The following is a 23,006-nucleotide window of genomic DNA, read 5'->3' as shown; positions in this document are numbered from 1 at the left end:
CCCTTCTCTAATACCATGCATAGCTCCCCTCTATTGCCCTTGAGAAGCCCCCCTTAGGTACTAATAACCCCCTTTTTTGTAGCTGAAAACCCATGACTTTCAACTTCAGGACTTTCTTCTGGATTTGATGGACCCTCCAAGGGTACTTCTTCTACCCCATTTGAGTGCCCATAATCCCTTCTCTAATACCATGCATAGCTCCCCTCGGTTGCCCTTGAGAAGCCCCCCTTAGGTACTAATAACCCCTTCTTTGTAGCTGAAAACCCATGCCTTTCACCTTGAGGACCTTCTTCTGGATTTGATGGACCCTCTGAGGGTACTTCTCCTACCCCATTTGAGTGCCCATAATCCCTTCTCTAATACCATCCATAGGTCCCCTCTATTGCCCTTGAGAAGCCCCCCTTACGTACTAATAACCCCTTTTTTGTAGCTGAAAACCCATGACTTTCAACTTCAGGACCATCTTATGGATTTGATGGACCCTCCAAGGGTACTTCTTCTACCCCATTTGAGGGCCCATAATACCTTCTCTAATACCATGCATAGCTCCCCTCTATTGCCCTTAAGAAGCCCCTCTTAGGTACTAATAACCCCTTCTTTGTAGCTGAAAACCCATGCCTTTCACCTTGAGGACCTTCTTCTGGATTTGATGGACCCTCCGAGGGTACTTCTCCTACCCCATTTGAGGGCCCATAATCCCTTTTGCTGTAATTTAATTAAGAAAATATTATATCCTTGCCAGATGTAACATGTTAAACTAATTTCTCGTAGATTTCGTCTTTAAACTAGATTTCGTACTGTGACCTGTGTACTTGAAATGCAATGTTCACTTATGTTAAATTATTTCCATGCTTCAGTCTGGTATTAAATGTACTGAGAATCAAAATATGTTATCATCTTCTTCTCATGTTAAGTCTTAACCATATCATATACTCCTTTTGCAGACAAGTTTTCAATCAGGAAGGTCATATTTTCTTCTTTCAACGTGTGCCTCCGAAGGTTTTGCTTATGTCGGCCTCTACTTATTCGCCTTGAGAAGCCCTCTTTACGTACTGCTTCTTATCATATCTTGTCTGCCCTTTGCAGGTCTTCGTAAACTGGCACGCACAATGCTTTCTCTGCTGTTACACTATGATGGCATACTGAAGGATGAAGTTAATTGGGAATATGTTGGTGGGAGTAAGAAATTGTTATTGGTAAGTCCCCGAATGAATCTTAAAGAATTGGAGGCTCTAATCCACAGTCGAATTGGGAGTATTGGAGGAGGGGTGTCACTATCCATCAAATGTCGATATATTGTTGATCCATATATAAGCACTCTAATCGACGTCGATAGCGATGAAATCTTCCAATCGTTGGTTAAGGTGCTTGAGAAAGATAATTTCAACTCTGTGATGCTATACATAACAAAAATTGACAATGGCCTAAATTCATCTTATTCTTCAATTCTGCCCACAAACAATGTCATACCTTCTACTTCCTTTTCACCTCGAAATCCCTCTCATAACCTGCCCATACGTTTGACTTCTGTACCACCGATTCCCTCTCAAAATCCCTCTCATAATGCATGCATACCTCCTACTTCCGTTCCACCGATTCCACACCTAAGATATCCATCGGAACGAGTAACTGTCACTCCCGACTCTCGTTTTGAAGTAGACTTAGAAAGAGAATATGAAACAGAATTGGGTAATACAAGCATAGGAGGTGACTCGGCACAATTTAGTTCAAGGTATGTCTTGTACAATTTTATTTATATTGAAGTACTCAATCTACTATCCTAATTTTATATTGTTGAACTGTGTAGGGTACGAGTTGGCCTAAATGAAAACTTCTCGGACGATATGTATGAGAACCCTACCTCCGAAGATATCATTGTCCCCGGGAATGATGCAGATGTGCCGTTGGAGCATATTAACGTTTTGGAGGATGATTTTCATGTCTTCGGTTGTGATTTCAAAGAATTTAGAACTGAAGATGACAATGATGATGATCCTGCAGAGGATGATGATGAGGATGATGACGAGGCTGAGGTTCAGGATGAGGAGGGTGATGAGGCCGCCCATGATCCTGAAAATTATAATGGAAATGAAAATCAGAACGAAGATTCTGGTGAAAATCTTAGGCCAACAGAAGTGGCTCCCCCTACCGCCAATGGTTGGCCATTTCTACCTGCTGGCACAAGTCGGCCACTGGAAGTAGACGACATGTATGTTGGGGCTGATGAGGTAGATGCAGATAATCTTCAGTTCGATGAGTTAACTGTTGGGGCTATGTATCCAAATATGAAGCAGTTCAAGAAGGCCGTTAAGGAGTATGCAATTCGGCAGCGATTCATGTTCAAGAAGTCACGGTCAACTCCCAAGAAGTATGACGTTGTATGCAAAGAACCAGGTTGCAAGTGGCGTATATCAGGCATTAGCCGTATGACTTATGTGTTAGTGAAGAAGTTTGTGAGCGACCATACGTGTACATCTCACTTAAAGGGCAATGATAATCATCTAGCTACATCCCCATGGGTTGCCGAGACATGCTTACCCCTATTTGACCGTCCAGAAGATGTGGGGACAAGGATCATAAGACAGTACATGAAGTCGCACTGGGGTATAACCATGACCTACCGTAGAGCACACCTTGCGATGAACATCATCCTTGAAATAAAGTGTGGAAATGTGGAGGACTCGTACCGCTTGCTCCCTGCACTGATAGTTGAGATGATGAGAACAAACCCGGGCACCTACATGCGTGTTTTTCGAGCGAGAGATCTACGTCCAGGGGGAGATGATAAATTTGCTCGCTTATTCTGGGCATTTGGTCCCAGCATACGTTCTTTCCAACGAACACTCAGATCGATAGTTTTGGTCGATGGGACGCATCTACGTGGAAAGTATCTTGGAATCTTACTGATCGCAGTTGGGGTAGACGGGAACAACGGCTTAGTTCCATTAGCTTTTGGTGTTGTCGAGACTGAGAACGAAGATAGCTGGTGCTGGTTCCTCTATTTGGTGAAGCGGCACGTATTGCCTGAGGGGATAGGCGCATTGACCCTGTGCTCCGATCGACAAAAGGGGTTGATGCAAGCAGTGCCTAAAGTAATGCCTATTGCAAACCATAGCTACTGCATGCGTCACCTCGCCGCCAATCTGTACACCGACTTCAAAGACCCTTTACTTAAGAAATTATTCTGGAGAGCTGCTAGGGCTTTGAGAGAGAGTGTTTTCATAGACACAATGGAAAAAATTAAGGCGAGGAATGAAAATGCACACAACTGGATAGCCGCTATTCCGAAGGAAAACTGGGCTAGTTTCTACTTCAAGGGGGAAAGATATGATGTGTTGACCACCAATAGATCGGAGTGTTACAATGCAGTGCTAAAGGATGCCAGAAAATTGCCGATTGCAGCTGCGGTGGAGCTGACTCGTTTTAAGAGCTCCGAATACATACAGAAACGTCAAGCGATGGGCCTTCAATGGGAAACAAAGTGCACGCATTATGCAGAAAAACATTTGGGACTGGCCAGGGAACAGGGTCGCGGATATACTGCTTATCGAGTAGGTGTGCACGAATTTGAAGTAAGGTCCTGTGATCATCATGATGTCGTAAACTTGCTGCAACAAACCTGTACATGTCGTGAGTTCCAAACGCTTGGGCTTCCGTGCGGACATGCCATGGCAGCCATTGCCATCACAGATTTTGATGAGTACGATTATTGCCATAAATGGTTTCGTATACAGATGTATCGGGAAACGTACTGTGAGGTGCTTCACCCTACAGTAGATCGCACTCAATGGGAACTGCCTCCAGAACCTCTGCAGACTGTATTACCTCCAATAGCGAAAAGACCACCTGGACGGCCGCGAACGAGAAGATCTGACCGCGAATTGCAGAGTGGAGTGCATCGCAAATGTACGATCTGTGGAAAACTAGGCCACAACAAAAGGACTTGCAGAGAACCTCCCATGGAGAGACAACTCCCTGATGAATCTTCCATTGGACCCTCTGCCCCCGTTTTCAATAGGTACATGATACGTAATATATTGAGGTCAATAAGTAGTATAGAACATCCCCGATTCCATACTTATTCGGTGTGGTGGTGGTGTTGTAGATCGGGTGTACCTTGTGCAGCTCCTTTTTTCACGTAATTATTCCGCGGAGAATGCATTGGAGGCTCTAGTTGGATGAAGGAGGAGAAGTGGATTAATTGAAAGTGTGCACAGTAATTAGTTGCTGTATATAATAATTTTTTGAGGTATAGTAGTGTGCATAGTTGAAGGCTGGCAAGTTTTCTGAGGAGAACCCAATTTTTTGAAGGTGGAATATTCTATTTTTTGGACCCTACTGTAATTAATGGTATACTGTAATTAGTGGTGTGCATAGTTGAAGGCTGCCCAGTTTTATGAGGGAAACCCAATTTTCTGAAGGTGGAATACTCAATTTTTTGTTATACTGTAATTAATGGTATACTGTAATTAGTGGTGTGCATAGTTGAAGGCTGCCCAGTTTTATGAGAGAAATCCAATTTTTTGAAGGTGGAATACTGTATTCTTTGTTATACTGTAATTAATGGTATACTGTAATTACTGGTATACTGTAATTTTTGGAGGGAAACCCTGTTTTCTTAAGGTGGAATGGGTTGTCATAGTTGAAGGCTGCCCAGTTTTCTGAAGCTCGAATGAGTTCTACCTTGCAAGCATTGTTAAAATAAGCTTTTCCCTGCTGGTAAGAAAATTCAAGAACTGGAAAATTAAATTGGTTGTATATATATGACCTTTTTGTTCATTTTGCAAAAAAGTTTGTCATTTTGCAAAAAAGTTTGCAAAAAGCTTTTCCCTGCTGGTAAGAAAGGGCGCAATAAAGTTTGTCATTTTGCAACCTTTATTTATTGACCTTTTTGTTCGTTTCATGGGCATTGATGTCCCAAAAAAATGGAGCATAGAGCTTTACTCCCCCTTAATATATGCATATTATTATGACTTGGGAGCTCAAATATTCTCCCCCTTTTGTCATCACCAAAAAAGGTGGAACAAAAGGAAAGAGAGTAGGTGTGAGCCAATGAAAGTACGTACAACCACTCAAAGGACATAGCATCCACGACACATCATAACAGTGACAGAATTATATAAAACGGAATACATCCCAAAAAGATCCAACTTACTATCCAAGCAACTACCTAAATATGATCCATACAACCAACTGATAATCCAAACACTATAGAAACATATAGATAAGGCTAATATAAAAAGAAATCTGAACAACACAGGATCCATCATCAGAGAACTAGAGCTATCTACTGTTCCGAAGGAGGCGGTGGGTGATGAGAAGAACTGCCCGGCGCCTAGCCCCACTGACCACTGGAGATGTAGCGATAATAGGCGGCCCACTGGTCATCAAAGTGGGAAGTCATGGTGTGGAAGCGAGTCGAAATCGCAGAGTCGACATGGGTAGACAACTGCTGAAACTGAGAGGCCATGGATCGCTCAATGGCCTCCTGCATGTGAGCCAAATCCTGGCGAGTGCAGAACTGAGATGTATCTTCTGAAGGCTGAGGTGCCGGTGCAGGCTGGTCCTCGGCTTCATAGCCTCCTCCATCGTGAACATCGATGTCAATCGCTGCTTCATTAAGAGCCATGCGGTTAAATGTCGGAACATCAAACGGGGCAGTAGGAGTCATGGTCATCTCTCCATCCAAGGTGATGCCGAAGTGCCGGAAGACACGGGTGAGAATCATGCCATATGGCAAGGAAGATCGGTAGCGTTCAGAGGTCTGAAACATGAAGCGAAACATGATATATGGCAGACAAAGCTGGCGGCCCTCTAGGATGCTGTAGATAATATATGCCTCTAAGGGTCTTACGGCTTCACGCATCCCACCACGAGGTATGAAGATGTGGTACATGAAGTTATGGAGCACGCGCTCAACCGGAATGAGGTCGGCAGATTGTACGGGCATATTAGGGTGGTAGCGCCGTGTTATCCGCCCATAGACAGTGTCATGATCAATATCATCAAGTTCATGCGTCCCATCGTCCGGCCAAAAATAGTGTAAGAGGCCGTCATGGCTAATCCCAAATATTGTGGCAAAAGTCTGATAGGTGAGTTTGATGACAGTTTTCTTCACCTTAGATTCGATTTTGAAGAAGGAAGGGGAAATGGTGAGATTGGCATAGAAGAGACGCACCAATCGAGGGTAAACGGGTTCGTTAATCTGAAGGATGGGTGTCCAATGAAGAGCATCAAATTTGGCCTTTAAATCAAAATTTTCAAGGACAGGGGGATCAATGTACCTACCGGTGAGGACGCGCCTAGTGCCGACGGCGTCCCAGAGTTTCTTCGCCTTATCCCCAGTGAAATAGGACTTGGCCACAACCTCGGCAGCCATAGCCTTGGCCTTGGACTTCTTCCGTGAAGGCCCTTCTTCGTCGGGAACTTCTTCACGAACGTATTCGGGGTCTTCAACTTGGGAGGAGCCTCCGATGTTGAGATTTTTGGTTTTAGGAGGCATGGTGACAGGAAATATGGATGGAGACAAAAGTGATATGTAAAGTAGAAGAGAAATAGCCCTAAAATGGAGGCCAAAAAGAGAAATAGAGAAGGGAAGAAAGAAAAAACGAAAAAGGGGTGAAATGCTAGGGTTTTAGGAAGAAGAGAGGGATTTGGAAGGGAGAAGAGGGTTTTGGAGGAAGATGTAGGGAGAAAATGACGGAACGAAAGAAAAAGTGGACTTACGGTTTCAAGAGAAGTGGTTTAGGTATAGGGAAAGAAGAGAAGAAAAGTAAAGTAAAAAAAAGGAACCGGGTCCAGGGTTATGAAGCTCCTGGGCCGATTCTCGGAGTTCCGAGACACTGTGTCGGAGTTCCGAGAACAAAAGGAAAATTTTTTTTTCCATTGCCCGAATCTCGGAGTTCCGAGAATTACTCTCGGAACTCCGACAATTTCCGGTTTCTTGTATATGCTACTGGAACGAATCTCGGACTTCCGAGAAATGTTCTCGGAGCTCCGAGAATATACAGGTTTTTTGGATATGCTACTGGAAGGAATCTTGGAGTTCCGAGAAATGTTCTCGGAGCTCCGAGAATATACAGGTTTTTTTTTTAGGCTACTGGAACGAATCTCGGAGTTCCGAGAATATACAGGTTTTTTTTTTAGGCTACTGGAACGAATCTCGGAGTTCCGAGAAATTTTCTCGGAGCTCCGAGAATATACAGGTTTTTTTTTTAGGCTACTGGTACGAATCTCGGAGCTCCGAGAATAGACGGTTGTTTTCACATTATACTGGACCGAATCTCGGAGTTCCGAGACATTGTCTCGGAATTCCGAGAATCCTTGGAGGTTCCACTTTAGGATCTGCTAACCCATTTATTTTATATTTTTATTTTGTATGAATTGTCTTTTGCTACACAAACTATTGAAATTGTGGCCCATCAAATGGACGTTATGGATCATCCTATGGTGTGGGGTGGAAAGTCCATTTGGAAAGAAGAGGGTGGGTGTTGTAAGAAATTAAGTGTGCAATTTATGAACAACTTTGAGGAAGAATTTTTTTCTTCCCAACAGTTCAACCAACCAAACAAAACCGGAAAAGCACAAAAAACAGGGGTCCCATTGCCAACTATGACGATGAAAATATAAAGTAGAGAGAATAACCACAATTACAAATAAATCATATTTCCATCCAATAGAAATATAAATTCCCCCAAAACTTTATGAACAAATATTTGATGATTTTCAAAGACCTTTACCATATTTCGCAATGAACCCAATGCCACAACCACCATCACTTCACAGAACTTGATTTTTCATTACAAATACATAGTTGTCAGTATGCTGAGATACAAACAAACCCTCCCTCTGTGTCTCTACACCCTGCTTTCTATCCTACACATATGCGCCCAACAATTACAAATAAATTTAGCCCATTTTATCCCATTTTGCTTACAAATACACAGAAAACTTCACTGGAAAGACCATCAATGTCCACCATGTTTACAACATCCATCAGAACTTGAAGAGAGGTTCTTCATTTTTCAGTCATATATCCCCCTTAAGGAAATCACCACAGTCCCCAAACTCTCCGCGCAAGAATCTTTCGCACAGCTGCAGCCGATAAGCGGGAATGTCAGACTTGCTGAAAGTAAATGGATCATTTGCATACAGATGGTCGATCGCTTTAAGCACGAACAAACCACAGTCGAACCTGCATAACAACAGTTGTATTGAGCGAATCAAAATCATAGCCTAGAAAAATAAACATTTAAATATACTAATATACTGACCCATTGGCCTGTTGTGGGAAATTTTCCATCTGCGCATATTGAAAGTGGTCTATATCACAGCCCCTTTCCTTTAAGTACTCCTTCAACAACACAACCTGCAAGTGGTTAACATTGACAGGTTTAGGAAACATAAGTGTTATACGTATAGATTTATAAGTAGGAAAACATTAAAGATGCTAACCCACTTACGGTCAATCCTGCTCTTTCCTGGAACTCCATTCCTTTACAGGAATTGCATTCGTGGAAGATTTTGTTGACCATATCGACAATGAGGAGAACCCAATGGTTGTCCTCACATAATGGTAATAGTACCATTTTTACTGCTTCGAGGTGGTGGTTTATAAGTCTACTGTGCAGAGCGTCTTTCGCTGTCCTCCACTTTTCTACCCTCTGGACCTCAGTGACTTCGGTCCCTACTGCAGTAAGAGTTCCCTATAAAAAAAAGGAATTCAATGGGATACTACAGATAAAATCTTATGTAAACCTCAATGTGGGATGATAGAAATAACACTTACATGTACCACCGATGGAACGAAGACAATTCCCCCCATTGTAGGATCTGCTAACCCATCGTCGTTGGAGGACTGCACGTGCTTCCCATATATATCGACAATCTTCAAGGAAGAGAAGTAAATGTCAGATGTACATTATTCCCTACAGTAATGTAGAAATTAATGATAAAAAATGACACTTACAGTGCCAGTCAGGTATTGTCTGACATTCCAAAGATGTTGTAGGTCTTCAGCTATTAGGTGTACATCATCCGTTTCCATGATGATATCACTGCAAAATTGTATTAAATTGTTAGTTAATAATTTTCAATTCTGATCAACTTAAATCATGGTATAATATAATTCACATCTACTTGCCTTTTATCATGCTTTAGAAGTCTCTCTACCAGAGCTGTTCTCATTCCCTTACGCATCTTCCCGTCATCCCCTTTCTTCTTGGGCGGTGGTTTAGGTATGTTGGGGTCCTCCCCCTGTTTCTTCCCTTCCTTCTGCCTCCTCTTTCGGGTCTTCTCTGAATAGCAGGGGCTTTTTCTGGCACCTCTCCCTTACATCTCCCACCTCTCCCAGGTTTCCTACTCCTTCCATCCATCTTCACACCCCTCACAATGCTCCCTAATTCGGCATCCACCATCTCATCCCTTACACCACTCACTTTCATCTCAACTTCAGTAGATGGTGCCTCTTCCTTGGTCACCTCCATTTCGAACAATCGTTGTAAAGGGTTAAGGATCACCCCGTCTATGGTGCCGAATATTTCTTCATGTGACTTGGGGTTCTGAGCCGATACATCTATTAGGGTGGCGGCTGCATCCATGTCACATCCAAGGTCAGCTAAATCCGTCCAATCCTCGCACAGCTGCGAAGATAATCGTGCACCTTGAGATGCATTTTCGCCCTTCCTCTCCTCCTCAACCCCCTCCACCTCAACCCCCTCCATTCTTCCCCCAGTCTCTTCATTTGTTCTCCGCATACGCTCCTATCCTTTTTTCAAATCCTCCTCTTTCTTTCTGACATCTTCCTCTCTTTTTCCAACATCTTCCTCTCTTTTTCTTATTTCTTCCCATGCTGCTCTAATCATCTGCCACTGTCTATCAATTACATCTCCCTCTCTCGCCAAAAATTTTATATGCTTCGACTCATCTTCACTACTTCCTTTCTCCATTTCACTTTCTACTCCCAAAACTATCCCCTCGGATTCCAACTGTTCCTTATCGACTTCCATTGTCTCATCAACATCCTAATGTTTAAACATGACAGTCAATGATCAAATTTAAAAAATCAATAAGTAAAATAAAATAACGTACGCAACATAGTCCTGCTCGACTGCATTACCTCATCCTGTAGGTACTGTGACTTCTCTAACAGAGATACTTTCAATGTCACCACCACCTGAATTTTTGGAAAACATAGTCAGTTATCAAGATACTAGTATTGATATATACGTTAACAATTTTTTCATATCTCACCTCCGATTTCTTTATCTGCTTCTGCTCCACTAATCGATATGTCTTTGATTCGTTTGCTTTCCAGTCCCATTTAAGGACACGTGGACGAGCAGTTGGATTGGTGGGAATCCAAAATGTGGTATGCTTGTATAACCATACCTGCATACATACGAAACACCATGTTAATCAAACTATAAACAGCACGGTTAGAATATTAAATGTCATGAGTCCAAATTACCTGAATTACCAACGAGCAGCCACCAAGGTACCTGCCACCCTTGCTGACTCTGTCTAGGTAATCTACGAGCCAGTCATACACTGCCATCGCCCAGTTATAGTTGCCAATGTTTCCTATGTCGTCGATGTAGGGCCAGAAGAGCTCGTCAGCTCGATGTGCGCTTTTTGTGAAAAGGACAGAGGCAAAAAGATGCAGGAGAACATATTTCACTGTCTTCTCTATCGAAACTTTATTGCGTTCTCTAACTAATGCTGTAATTTCATTCTCAATAACCGATGGCTTGACGTTGGCCTCTGGAAATGGCCAGCCAGGCACTTTAGGTTGCAGTTTTGTCCTGTCGAATGACAGAACCCTCACCACGTCCATTCGCTCTCCACTAAGTGGCAGTCCTAATGCCAATGCCACATCTCTTGGAAGGAAGGGGACATTTATACTCCCTAACGTGAACGTGTTAGTGCCGGGAGTCCACTTATCGTGGATAGCTCTTATGAGAGGCTTGTGCATGATAATGTCCTCCATGCCAAACAGATGTCGGAAAGGAGTCTTTTCTATGGCATGAAAATGGACTGGCTTGAACTTTATCCTGTCCATTGCCGATTTGAAAGAAGCTGGTGAACATCGTGCTGGGACGTATGGAGCCTGCAAAACAAATTACATCGCCAAAATATATGTGGTAAATGAATTAACTTACTATGATTGATACAATTAACAACATACACACTTACATCTGTTCCTCTCTTCTTCACAGCTGCAGTTTTCGTCTCCTCCCCTTCTAAACTGCTTTCTGTCCTTCTTGGAGGCTTTGTTACTTTCACTCTATCACTTTTTCGCATCACCATCTTTCAAGGCTTTGAATGGCTCCTGACCGGATAAAAACTGTATAACAATGAACAACCAAATCAAAATCACCGAGATCAATTCATAACCCAAAAACTCAGTTATATTGACAATCATTAAAAATCTCGTCCTCATCATCTCTAAAATAAATTACCAAGAAAATCAATAAAATCCAACCCATAGCATAAACTCATATTCCCAATCAGTACTATTATGAAGAAAAGCTACCAAGCAAACCAAAAATTATTACAATTCTCATACTTACCTGAAAATATGTATCATGTCTGTAACCTCTAAGGTCTGGCTTCTTAGATATGAAGCAAAGCAAACAAGAAATAAAAGAGCTAACCAATAAGTGCAACGATCAGTGTTCTATATGAATTTTCTGAAAGCACAACAACAAGGACAAACCCCCAAAACAGATTAGGAGGTCTGTTAAAATTCTCATCCACATGGGCATCAGGCGAGTATTAGCTCACATGCATTTAAAAAAAAAACTTATAGCATCAGACCTTTTGAGAAACAAAGCAGATAAGCACTAGGTATTGGAATTCAATGACCACCATTGGACCAATAATTTAATAAATGAAATCGAAGATAAAACAAGTGAACCATGACTGCTTCAACAATGAACATGGGTCTCCACATTGTATTAAAGAAGGCCCAGCAACTATAAATTGTGCCCTCTACATGGTATTGAAGAAGGTGTTTTTGAAAACCCATTTCTCCACTCCACTTATTGTAAAAATAAAAGCCTAGCATAAACAAATAGCAGACGACCATTTGCATTTATTTTACTCCGTAGGTGGAAATGCGGTAACTGATATGTACATGAAATGAAATCGCATTTCTCCATTCCAAAAATTAACGTAAAAAATAAAACCTAGCATAAATGCAGAAGAAGGTCCTGAAGTTCAAAGTCAACTCTATTTCAGCTACAAAAAAGGGGTTATTAGTACGTAAGGGGGGCTTCTCAAGGGCAATAGAGGGGAGCTATGCATGGTATTAGAGAAGGGATTATGGGCCCTCAAATGGGGTAGAAGAAGTACCCTCGGAGGGTCCATCAAATCCAGAAGAAGGTCCTCAAGTTCAAAGGCATGGGATTTCAGCTACAAAGAAGGGGTTATTAGTACCTAAGGGGGGCTTCTCAAGGCCAATAGAGGGGACCTATGGATGGTATTAGAGAATGAATTATGGGCCCTCAAATGAGGTAGAAGAAGTACCCTTGGAGGGTGCAGCAAATCCAGAAGAAGGTCCTCAAGGTGAAAGGCATGGGTTTTCAGCTACAAAGAAGCGGTTATTAGTACCTAAGGGGGGCTTCTCAAGGCCAATAGAGGGGACCTATGGATGGTATTAGAGAAGGGATTATGGGCCCTCAAATGGGGTACGAGAAGTACCCTTGGAGGGTGCAGCAAATCCAAAGATGGTGCTCAAGTTGAAAGGCATGGGTTTTCAACTACAAAGAAGGGGTTATTTGTAACGCCCCGGTTTTTCTTGAAAATACAAACTCGGTGCGTATAAGAATATGACATCATATTTCTCAAAAACTTTCATTATTCTCAAAAACTTTCATTATTCCCAAGATCTCAAATACATTTAGAGGATTTACAGAAATTAGGTCTAACTTATTACATCGTAGTTCAAGACATAGTTGATACACATTTAAAACATAAATATCCGTTAGAACAGTTCTGCATTCAACTCTAGCTTTCCCCATCTTCCATCTATACTTCACCTGGGGTTTGGAATCATAAAACAAGGGAAAGAAGGGGGTGAGCTCAAATAGCCCAGTAGGGTATAAACAACAAGGTAAATCTCACATGGAAAGAAAGAAACATGCTTTTCAAACGTATAGAGAAACTTATAGAACTTGACATTAAGAACTATATATAGAATTAGATATATAGACTTCATGATGCTTTCATTCATAGCCATATCTCGGCTCATTCATAGCCATATCTCGGCTCATAATCCTCTAGATTTACACTCTCTAGAGTCGTCATTACCCACGTGCACATGGAGGACTATAACGCGTCCATCCGTCATCATATCATAACTCAGTCCATATTCAGAATTAGGGTATCACAAGATAAACCCTAAACATAAACATATCTCATTGAAACAAGTTTCGGGGAAGAAAAATCTTTATATCAGCAAAAGAGAATCAATAGATAGGCAACCCTTACCTCAAAAACATAAGGCAACCCTTACCTCAAAAACATGAAAGGAACACTCCTTACTTCAAATATAGCAAAAGAGAATCAATGATAGGGGACCCTTACCTATAGTTTTCTGGTTACAGGTTTGTTTGAGCTTACACCTTGGAGTGAATAACCTGTAAATATTCTAATTTGTATCAAAGTCATGTTTTAAGATCATGTGGACCCCACATGCACTATTCATGTGGACCCCTCATGTTACTATTCATGTGGACCCCACATGTTACTATTCATGTGGACCCCATATTTTACATTCATGTGGACCCCACATGTTACTATTCATGTGGACCCCACATGTAAATTCATGTGGACCCCACATGTTACTATTCATGTGGACCCCACATGTTACTATGCTCAGCAGGTTTACCATTCTTTGATTTCGTTTATTTCTTGGCTACTATGCTTAGCAGTTCGCCTATGCTTAACAGTTTGCCTTTCTGTGCTGAAAGTTTACTTACGGTTATTATGCTTGCATTTCACCGTTCAAATAAGAGGGTAAAACTTGCATAATCTATAGCGAGTTATCGCCTCTTATGCATGTTTTATCCTGATTTACATAGATGGATATTTACATAGGTGGTAGAACCAACCATTTACTTTACGGTTACTATGCTAGCATTTCACCGTTCAAATAAGAGGGTAAAACTTGCATAATCTATAGCGAGTTATCGCCTCTTATGCATGTTTTATCCTGATTTACATAGATGGATATTTACATAGGGGGTAGAACCAACCATTTACTTTACTTTACGGTTACTATGCTTGCATTTCACCGTTCAAATAAGACTTGCATATAAAAGAAATACTTTAACTATTGAAAGATTTACCTTCTCCTCTCTCAGATTTCCTTTTCCTTCTCCTCTCTCAGATTTCCTTTTCCTTCTTCTCTCAGATTTCCTTTTCCTTCTTCTCTCTCAGATTTCCTTTTCCTTCTCCTCTCTCAGATTTCTTTTTTTTTTTCCTTCTCCTCGTCTGCGAGCCTCTATTTATAGCCTTAACCTGAATTATTATATTATTATTTTATTTATTATTTTATTTGCATGAATAGTAACTTGAATTATTATATTATTAGTTTATTTGCTTGAATAGTAACTTGAATTATTGTGTGGGACTTACTTGTTGTGGGACCTACTGTTGGTAGGACCCGCTTGTGTGGGGCCCGCTGATGTGGGACCCGCTTGTGTGGGACCCGCTGATGTGGGACCCGCTTCTGTGGGACCCGCTTGTGTGGGACCCGCTTGTAAATAGTACTCGGTAGGTCCTAATGTGAATAGTATTTTTACATAGTGCATCTCAATAGTGAACTTGCATAGTATTTCTTGCATAGTAATTTTACCGGTTCTTACATTCTACCCCCCTTAAAAAAAATTTCGTCCTCGAAATTTCTTGCTTGCCTTTCTCTGCGTGGCCTGCCACGTCCCCTCCTTGCCTCAGCCTCAATTGCAAAATTCTGTTCCTGATTTTCCGCCATCTTCATATCATAGGATCACATTAGTAATCTAAATTATAACTCATCTTAAAAGCATTTAGATCACAGAAATCATAACTAGCACAAGTTCTATATTAACCAACGACTATTGGTATACTTAACATCTTTTAACATAATATTTAGATAGGGTAAAATCAAATCCTATCTTTTTGAATCCTAATTTCCAAAACCGACTAAATTTCGCTTTGATACCAAATGTAACGCCCCGGTTTTTCTTGAAAATACAAACTCGGTGCGTATAAGAATATGACATCATATTTCTCAAAAACTTTCATTATTCTCAAAAACTTTCATTATTCCCAAGATCTCAAATACATTTAGAGGATTTACAGAAATTAGGTCTAACTTATTACATCGTAGTTCAAGACATAGTTGATACACATTTAAAACATAAATATCCGTTAGAACAGTTCTGCATTCAACTCTAGCTTTCCCCATCTTCCATCTATACTTCACCTGGGGTTTGGAATCATAAAACAAGGGAAAGAAGGGGGTGAGCTCAAATAGCCCAGTAGGGTATAAACAACAAGGTAAATCTCACATGGAAAGAAAGAAACATGCTTTTCAAACGTATAGAGAAACTTATAGAACTTGACATTAAGAACTATATATAGAATTAGATATATAGACTTCATGATGCTTTCATTCATAGCCATATCTCGGCTCATTCATAGCCATATCTCGGCTCATAATCCTCTAGATTTACACTCTCTAGAGTCGTCATTACCCACGTGCACATGGAGGACTATAACGCGTCCATCCGTCATCATATCATAACTCAGTCCATATTCAGAATTAGGGTATCACAAGATAAACCCTAAACATAAACATATCTCATTGAAACAAGTTTCGGGGAAGAAAAATCTTTATATCAGCAAAAGAGAATCAATAGATAGGCAACCCTTACCTCAAAAACATAAGGCAACCCTTACCTCAAAAACATGAAAGGAACACTCCTTACTTCAAATATAGCAAAAGAGAATCAATGATAGGGGACCCTTACCTATAGTTTTCTGGTTACAGGTTTGTTTGAGCTTACACCTTGGAGTGAATAACCTGTAAATATTCTAATTTGTATCAAAGTCATGTTTTAAGATCATGTGGACCCCACATGCACTATTCATGTGGACCCCTCATGTTACTATTCATGTGGACCCCACATGTTACTATTCATGTGGACCCCACATTTTACATTCATGTGGACCCCACATGTTACTATTCATGTGGACCCCACATGTTACTATGCTCAGCAGGTTTACCATTCTTTGATTTCGTTTATTTCTTGGCTACTATGCTTAGCAGTTCGCCTATGCTTAACAGTTTGCCTTTCTGTGCTGAAAGTTTACTTACGGTTATTATGCTTGCATTTCACCGTTCAAATAAGAGGGTAAAACTTGCATAATCTATAGCGAGTTATCGCCTCTTATGCATGTTTTATCCTGATTTACATAGATGGATATTTACATAGGTGGTAGAACCAACCATTTACTTTACGGTTACTATGCTAGCATTTCACCGTTCAAATAAGAGGGTAAAACTTGCATAATCTATAGCGAGTTATCGCCTCTTATGCATGTTTTATCCTGATTTACATAGATGGATATTTACATAGGTGGTAGAACCAACCATTTACTTTACTTTACGGTTACTATACTTGCATTTCACCGTTCAAATAAGACTTGCATATAAAAGAAATACTTTAACTATTGAAAGATTTACCTTCTCCTCTCTCAGATTTCCTTTTCCTTCTCCTCTCTCAGATTTCCTTTTCCTTCTCCTCTCTCAGATTTCTTTTTTTTTTCCTTCTCCTCGTCTGCGAGCCTCTATTTATAGCCTTAACCTGAATTATTATATTATTATTTTATTTATTATTTTATTTGCATGAATAGTAACTTGAATTATTATATTATTAGTTTATTTGCTTGAATAGTAACTTGAATTATTGTGTGGGACTTACTTGTTGTGGGACCTACTGTTGGTAGGACCCGCTTGTGTGGGGCCCGCTGATGTGGGACCCGCTTGTGTGGGACCCGCTGATGTGGGACCCGCTTGTGTGGGACCCGCTTGTAAATAGTACTCGGTAGGTCCTAATGTGAATAGTATTTTTACATAGTGCATCTCAATAGTGAACTTGCATAGTATTTCTTGCATAGTAATTTTACCGGTTCTTACATTATTAGTACCTAAGGGGGGCTTCTCAAGGGCAACAGAGGGGACCTATGGATGGTATTAGAGAAGGGATTATGGGCCCTCAAATGGGGTAGAAGAAGTACCCTTGGAGGGTCCATCAAATCCAGAAGATGGTCCTGAAGTTTAAAGTCATGGGTTTTCAGCTACAAAGAAGGGGTTATTAGTACCTAAGGGGGGCTTCTCAAGGGCAACAGATGGGACCTATGGATGGTATTAGAGAAGGGATTATGGGCCCTCAAATGGGGTAGAAGAAGTACCCTCGGAGGGTCCATCAAATCCAGAAGAAGGTCCTCAAGGTGAAAGGCATGGGTTTTCAGCTACAAAGAAGCGGTTATTAGTACCTAAGGGGGGCTTCTCAAGGCCAATAGAGGGGACCTATGGATGGTATTAGAGAAGGGATTATGGGCCCTCAAATGGGGTACGAGAAGTACCCTTGGAGGGTGCAGCAAATCCAAAGATGGTGCTCAAGTTGAAAGGCATGGGTTTTCAACTACAAAGAAAGGGTTATTAGTACCTAAGGGGGGCTTCTCAAGGGCAACAGAGGGGACCTATGGATGGTATTAGAGAAGGGATTATGGGCCCTCAAATGGGGTAGAAGAAGTACCCTTGGAGGGTCCATCAAATCCAGAAGATGGTCCTGAAGTTGAAAGTCATGGGTTTTCAGCTACAAAGAAGGGGTTATTATTACCTAAGGGGGGCTTCTCAAGGGCAACAGAGGGGACCTATGGATGGTATTAGAGAAGGGATTATGGGCCCTCAAATGGGGTAGAAGAAGTACTCTCGGAGGGTCCATCAAATCCAGACGAAGGTCCTCAAGTTCAAAGGCATGGGATTTCAGCTACAAAGAAGGGGTTATTAGTACCTAAGGGGGGCTTCTCAAGGCCAATAGAGGGGACCTATGGATGGTATTAGAGAATGGATTATGGGCCCTCAAATGGGGTAGGAGAAGTACCCTTGGAGGGTGCAGCAAATCCAGAAGAAGGTCCTCAAGGTGAAAGGCATGGGTTTTCAGCTACAAAGAAGCGGTTATTAGTACCTAAGGGGGGCTTCTCAAGGCCAATAGAGGGGACCTATGGATGGTATTAGAGAAGGGATTATGGGCCCTCAAATGGGGTACGAGAAGTACCCTTGGAGGGTGCAGCAAATCCAAAGATGGTGCTCAAGTTGAAAGGCATGGGTTTTCAACTACAAAGAAGGGGTTATTAGTACCTAATGGGGGGCTTCTCAAGGGCAACAGAGGGGACCTATGGATGGTATTAGAGAAGGGATTATGGGCCCTCAAATGGGGTAGAAGAAGTACCCTTGGAGGGTCCATCAAATCCAGAAGATGGTCCTGAAGTTGAAAGTCATGGGTTTTCAGCTACAAAGAAGGGGTTATTAGTACCTAAGGGGGGCTTCTCAAGGGCAACAGAGGGGACCTATGGATGGTATTAGAGAAGGGATTATGGGCCCTCAAATGGGGTAGAAGAAGTACCCTCGGAGGGTCCATCAAATCCAGAAGAAGGTCCTCAAGTTCAAAGGCATGGGATTTCAGCTACAAAGAAGGGGTTATTAGTACCTAAGGGGGGCTTCTCAAGGCCAATAGAGGGGACCTATGGATGGTATTAGAAAATGGATTATGGGCCCTCAAATGGGGTAGGAGAAGTACCCTTGGAGGGTGCAGCAAATCCAGAAGAAGGTCCTCAAGGTGAAAGGCATGGGTTTTCAGCTACAAAGAAGCGGTTATTAGTACCTAAGGGGGGCTTCTCAAGGCCAATAGAGGGGACCTATGGATGGTATTAGAGAAGGGATTATGGGCCCTCAAATGGGGTACGAGAAGTACCCTTGGAGGGTGCCGCAAATCCAAAGATGGTGCTCAAGTTGAAAGGCATGGGTTTTCAACTACAAAGAAGGGGTTATTAGTACCTAAGGGGGGCTTCTCAAGGGCAACAGAGGGGACCTATGGATGGTATTAGAGAATGGATTATGGGCCCTCAAATGGGGTAGAAGAAGTACCCTTGGAGGGTCCATCAAATCCAGAAGATGGTCCTGAAGTTGAAAGTCATGGGTTTTCAGCTACAAAGAAGGGGTTATTAGTACCTAAGGGGGGCTTCTCAAGGGCAACAAAGGGGACCTATGGATGGTATTAGAGAAGGGATTATGGGCCCTCAAATGGGGTAGAAGAAGTACCCTCGGAGGGTCGATCAAATCCAAAAGATGGTCCTGAAGTTCAAAGTCATGGCTTTTCAGCTACAAAAAAGGGGTTACTAGTACCTAAGGGGGGCTTCTCAAGGTCAATAGAGGGGACCTATGGATGGTATTATAGAAGGGATTATGGGCCCTCAAATGGGGTAGGAGAAGTACCCTTGGAGGGTGCAGCAAATCCAAAGATGGTGCTCAAGTTGAAAGGCATGGGTTTTCAGCTACAAAGAAGGGGTTATTAGTACCTAAGGGGGGCTTCTCAAGGGCAACAAAGGGGACCTATGGATGGTATTAGAGAAGGGATTATGGGCCCTCAAATGGGGTAGAAGAAGTACCCTCGGAGGGTCGATCAAATCCAGAAGAAAGTCGTGAAGTTGAAAGTCATGGGTTTTCAGCTACAAAAAGGGGGTTATTAGTACCTAAGGGGGGCTTCTCAAGGCAATAGAGGGGAGCTATGTATGGTATTAGAGAAGGGATTATGGGCCCTCAAATGGGGTAGAAGAAGTACCCTTGGAGGGTCCATCAAATCCAGAAGATGGTCGTCAAGTTGAAAGTCATGGGTTTTCAGATACAAAAAAGGGGTTAATAGTACCTAGAAGAAGTCCCCATAGAGGGGCCATCAACTGCCCAACATGGTCCCCAAGTTCACAGAAAAGGGTTTCCAGCTACTAGTATCAAAAGAGGGTTTTCAAGGCCAATATAGGGGAGCTCTACATGGTTTTCAAGAAGGTGTTTTTGAAATCCCATTTCTCCACTCCACAAATTGTAAAATTAAAAGCCTAGCATTAACATATGTACATGAAACGAAATTGCATTTCTCCATTCCACAAATTAACGTAAAAAATTAAACCCTAGCATCAACAAATACCGTAGCATGCAACTCTATTTTACTCTGTTGGTGGATACGCATATATGAAATGAAATCCCATCTCTCCATTTCACAAATTAATGTACAAAATAAAACCCTAGAATAAATAAACAGCAGAACGTTTCTCCATTTCACAAATTATTGTAAAACATAAAACCCTAGCAGCAACAAACAACATTTAAAAGCATTTACAACTATTTTACTCTGTAGGAGGAAATGCAGTAACTGACATGTATATGAACTGAAAAAAATAAAAAACATATAGCATGAAAAAGGATTTCCCCCCCCTTTTGCATCTCTCTCAACCTGATTTTCCTCTTCAAAAATAAATAAAAATGAGATTGAATAAAGGAAGGGAAGGAAACGACGTACCAGGTAGGGTTTCCTTCAAATGCGAGGTTTGATACGTACTTCACCTTGGTCGAGATCGCCGTCGAGATCGCCGGAGTGATTGCCGTAGAGATCGCCGGAGGGAGGAGAGGACGAAATAAATTTAACAGAGACGAGAGGAGAGAAGAGGAAAGAGAGAGGAGGGAAAACGTAAATGTTTTTTATTTTATTTTTTCTAAGTCATTTCACTGTTTCTGCCAGAGGGGAATTCTCGTCATTCGAAATTTCGAAATCCAAATTTTGACCCCCTTCTGTCATTTCCAACAAACCCTTGACCCCTCTGATATTATGCCTTTTATTTGGCTCCCTTATGTCTAATTTCCTAAATATTATTCCTGGAGGCTGGCATTAGTCTGGAAATTTAATCCTTATTTAAGGGTAATTTAGTCCTTTTACTAAAAGAAATAAAAATGATCTTAGCCCATTTGTAACCACACATTTCGTCCAATTGACTCACCTAAGTAAATAAGAAAGGGACCCTTTTATCTCTTTCCTTTCAAACAAGAAAAAGATTCCGAGGAAGAAGAGAAGAAGAAGAAGAAAGAAAGAAAGAAAAGCGTCGACCGCTGGATCATGGGCAGCAGCGATCCAACACCAGAGGCCTCCGACGAGCAGCAGAAGCGATCGGAGATCTACACTTACGAAGCCCCATGGCACATCTATGCCATGAACTGGAGCGTCCGTCGCGACAAAAAATACCGACTCGCCATCGCTTCCCTCCTCGAACAATACCCTAACCGAGTCGAAATCGTTCAACTCGACGATTCCAACGGCGAGATCCGTTCCGACCCATCCCTCTCCTTCGAACATCCTTACCCTCCCACCAAAACCATCTTCATCCCCGACAAAGAATGCTCCAAACCTGATCTCCTAGCCACATCCGGCGATTTTCTCCGAATCTGGAGAATCGGCGATGACCGAGTCGAACTCAAGAGCCTCCTCAACGGAAACAAGAACAGCGAGTTCTGCGGCCCACTCACCTCCTTCGATTGGAACGAGGCCGAGCCCAGGAGAATCGGTACTTCTTCGATCGATACCACTTGTACGATTTGGGATATTGAGAGAGAAACAGTAGATACTCAACTGATTGCTCATGATAAGGAGGTCTACGACATCGCCTGGGGCGGGGTCGGCGTGTTCGCCTCCGTCTCCGCCGATGGATCCGTTAGGGTTTTCGATCTCCGGGACAAGGAGCATTCGACCATCATCTATGAGAGCTCCGAGCCGGACACGCCTCTGGTTCGACTCGGGTGGAATAAACAGGACCCTCGTTACATGGCAACCATTATAATGGATAGTGCTAAGGTTGTGGTGCTGGATATCCGGTTTCCGACTCTTCCAGTTGTGGAATTGCAGAGGCACCAGGCGAGTGTGAATGCGATTGCGTGGGCGCCGCACAGTTCTTGCCATATTTGTACGGCGGGGGATGATTCGCAGGCGCTGATTTGGGATCTTTCCTCGATGGGGCAACCGGTGGAAGGTGGGTTGGATCCGATACTGGCGTACACTGCTGGGGCGGAGATTGAGCAGCTGCAGTGGTCGTCTTCACAGCCTGATTGGGTTGCTATTGCGTTCTCCACCAAGCTTCAGATACTGAGGGTTTGAGTTTTATTTGTAGAATTTTATTTAAGGGGGTAGGAGGTGGGGATAGAATGGATTTTCTTGTTTGTTTTCTCTCTCTTTCTCCGTCTGTGCTTTTATGTTTGCAGGAATTGTAAGCTAGATGTTTAGCAGTGCATGAATTGTAGACTGTTACTGGTTCTGTTAGGGCCGTATGTCATTTCTTTAGTTCTGTTATTTGTGTGGTTCTTTCTTGCTCTGATGATGCCTTGCTTGTATAATTTTTTGAATTTATCATCTCGAATGGGTCTGGTAACTTTTTGGGGTTTCCAGTGTAAATTCAACTCTGAAGGGGGTGGCCATGACTTGGAGCTGTGATGCGTCTTGGATTTGTTTCTGTATACGTTTAGTAGTCTTATCAGTAGATAAGCTTCCTTTTTTGAATCATATACCTTTCGATTGTATTGTTGGTATCAATTGCTCCTCTGCCTTTGAAGTCTAGTTCTTGGGTTCTTTTAATTTCCCAAAGACGTGGTCCTTTTGTTTATATGATTTCTCCTTTTGGATTAGTGAATTCAGGTTGGGAGCTTGGGACGATATTAATTCATTCAGGATACCTGTGTAAAATTTGATGGAGGTGGAATGAGGGAAATGGAGCGTAATTTGTTCTGAGTCTGTTTCCTTGTATCTTTCTTCTGATCTGTTCATGATGCTACAAACGGTCTGCAGTAAAACTTCTGTTGTTTAAAATTTAAACATTGGTATCTCAGTTATGCTGGTGTTGTTGATTGCTTCTTTAGATTT

At 42.0% G+C, this 23,006-nt stretch overlaps 2 protein-coding genes across 2 annotated transcripts; one reads left to right on the top strand and one right to left on the bottom strand.

The window, feature by feature from the left end:
• Positions 1 to 7,650: 7,650 nt before the first annotated feature.
• Positions 7,651 to 9,755, bottom strand: LOC143861677 (uncharacterized). The gene is made up of 7 exons (XM_077372559.1): positions 9,344 to 9,755; positions 9,143 to 9,296; positions 8,969 to 9,056; positions 8,789 to 8,887; positions 8,463 to 8,705; positions 8,274 to 8,368; positions 7,651 to 8,194 (listed from the first exon to the last, which is right to left on the bottom strand). Exons 1-7 carry the CDS (start codon positions 9,753 to 9,755, stop codon positions 8,029 to 8,031), a joined length of 1,257 nt encoding a protein of 418 aa, XP_077228674.1. The 3' UTR covers positions 7,651 to 8,028.
• Positions 9,756 to 21,121: 11,366 nt separating this feature from the next.
• LOC143861717 (WD repeat-containing protein LWD1) lies at positions 21,122 to 22,439 on the top strand. The gene has a single exon (XM_077372607.1). It carries the CDS (start codon positions 21,216 to 21,218, stop codon positions 22,245 to 22,247), a length of 1,032 nt encoding a protein of 343 aa, XP_077228722.1. The 5' UTR covers positions 21,122 to 21,215; the 3' UTR covers positions 22,248 to 22,439.
• The last annotated feature ends 567 nt before the right edge of the window (positions 22,440 to 23,006 follow it).

This window comes from Tasmannia lanceolata, unplaced genomic scaffold (genome assembly GCF_043159265.1).
Source record: "Tasmannia lanceolata isolate RefF3 unplaced genomic scaffold, GAP_Taslan_0.1 ptg000037l, whole genome shotgun sequence".
NCBI lineage: Eukaryota > Viridiplantae > Streptophyta > Magnoliopsida > Canellales > Winteraceae > Tasmannia > Tasmannia lanceolata.
The sequence above is the reverse complement of the archived record's forward strand: the minus strand, read 5'-3'. Positions and strand labels throughout refer to the sequence as shown.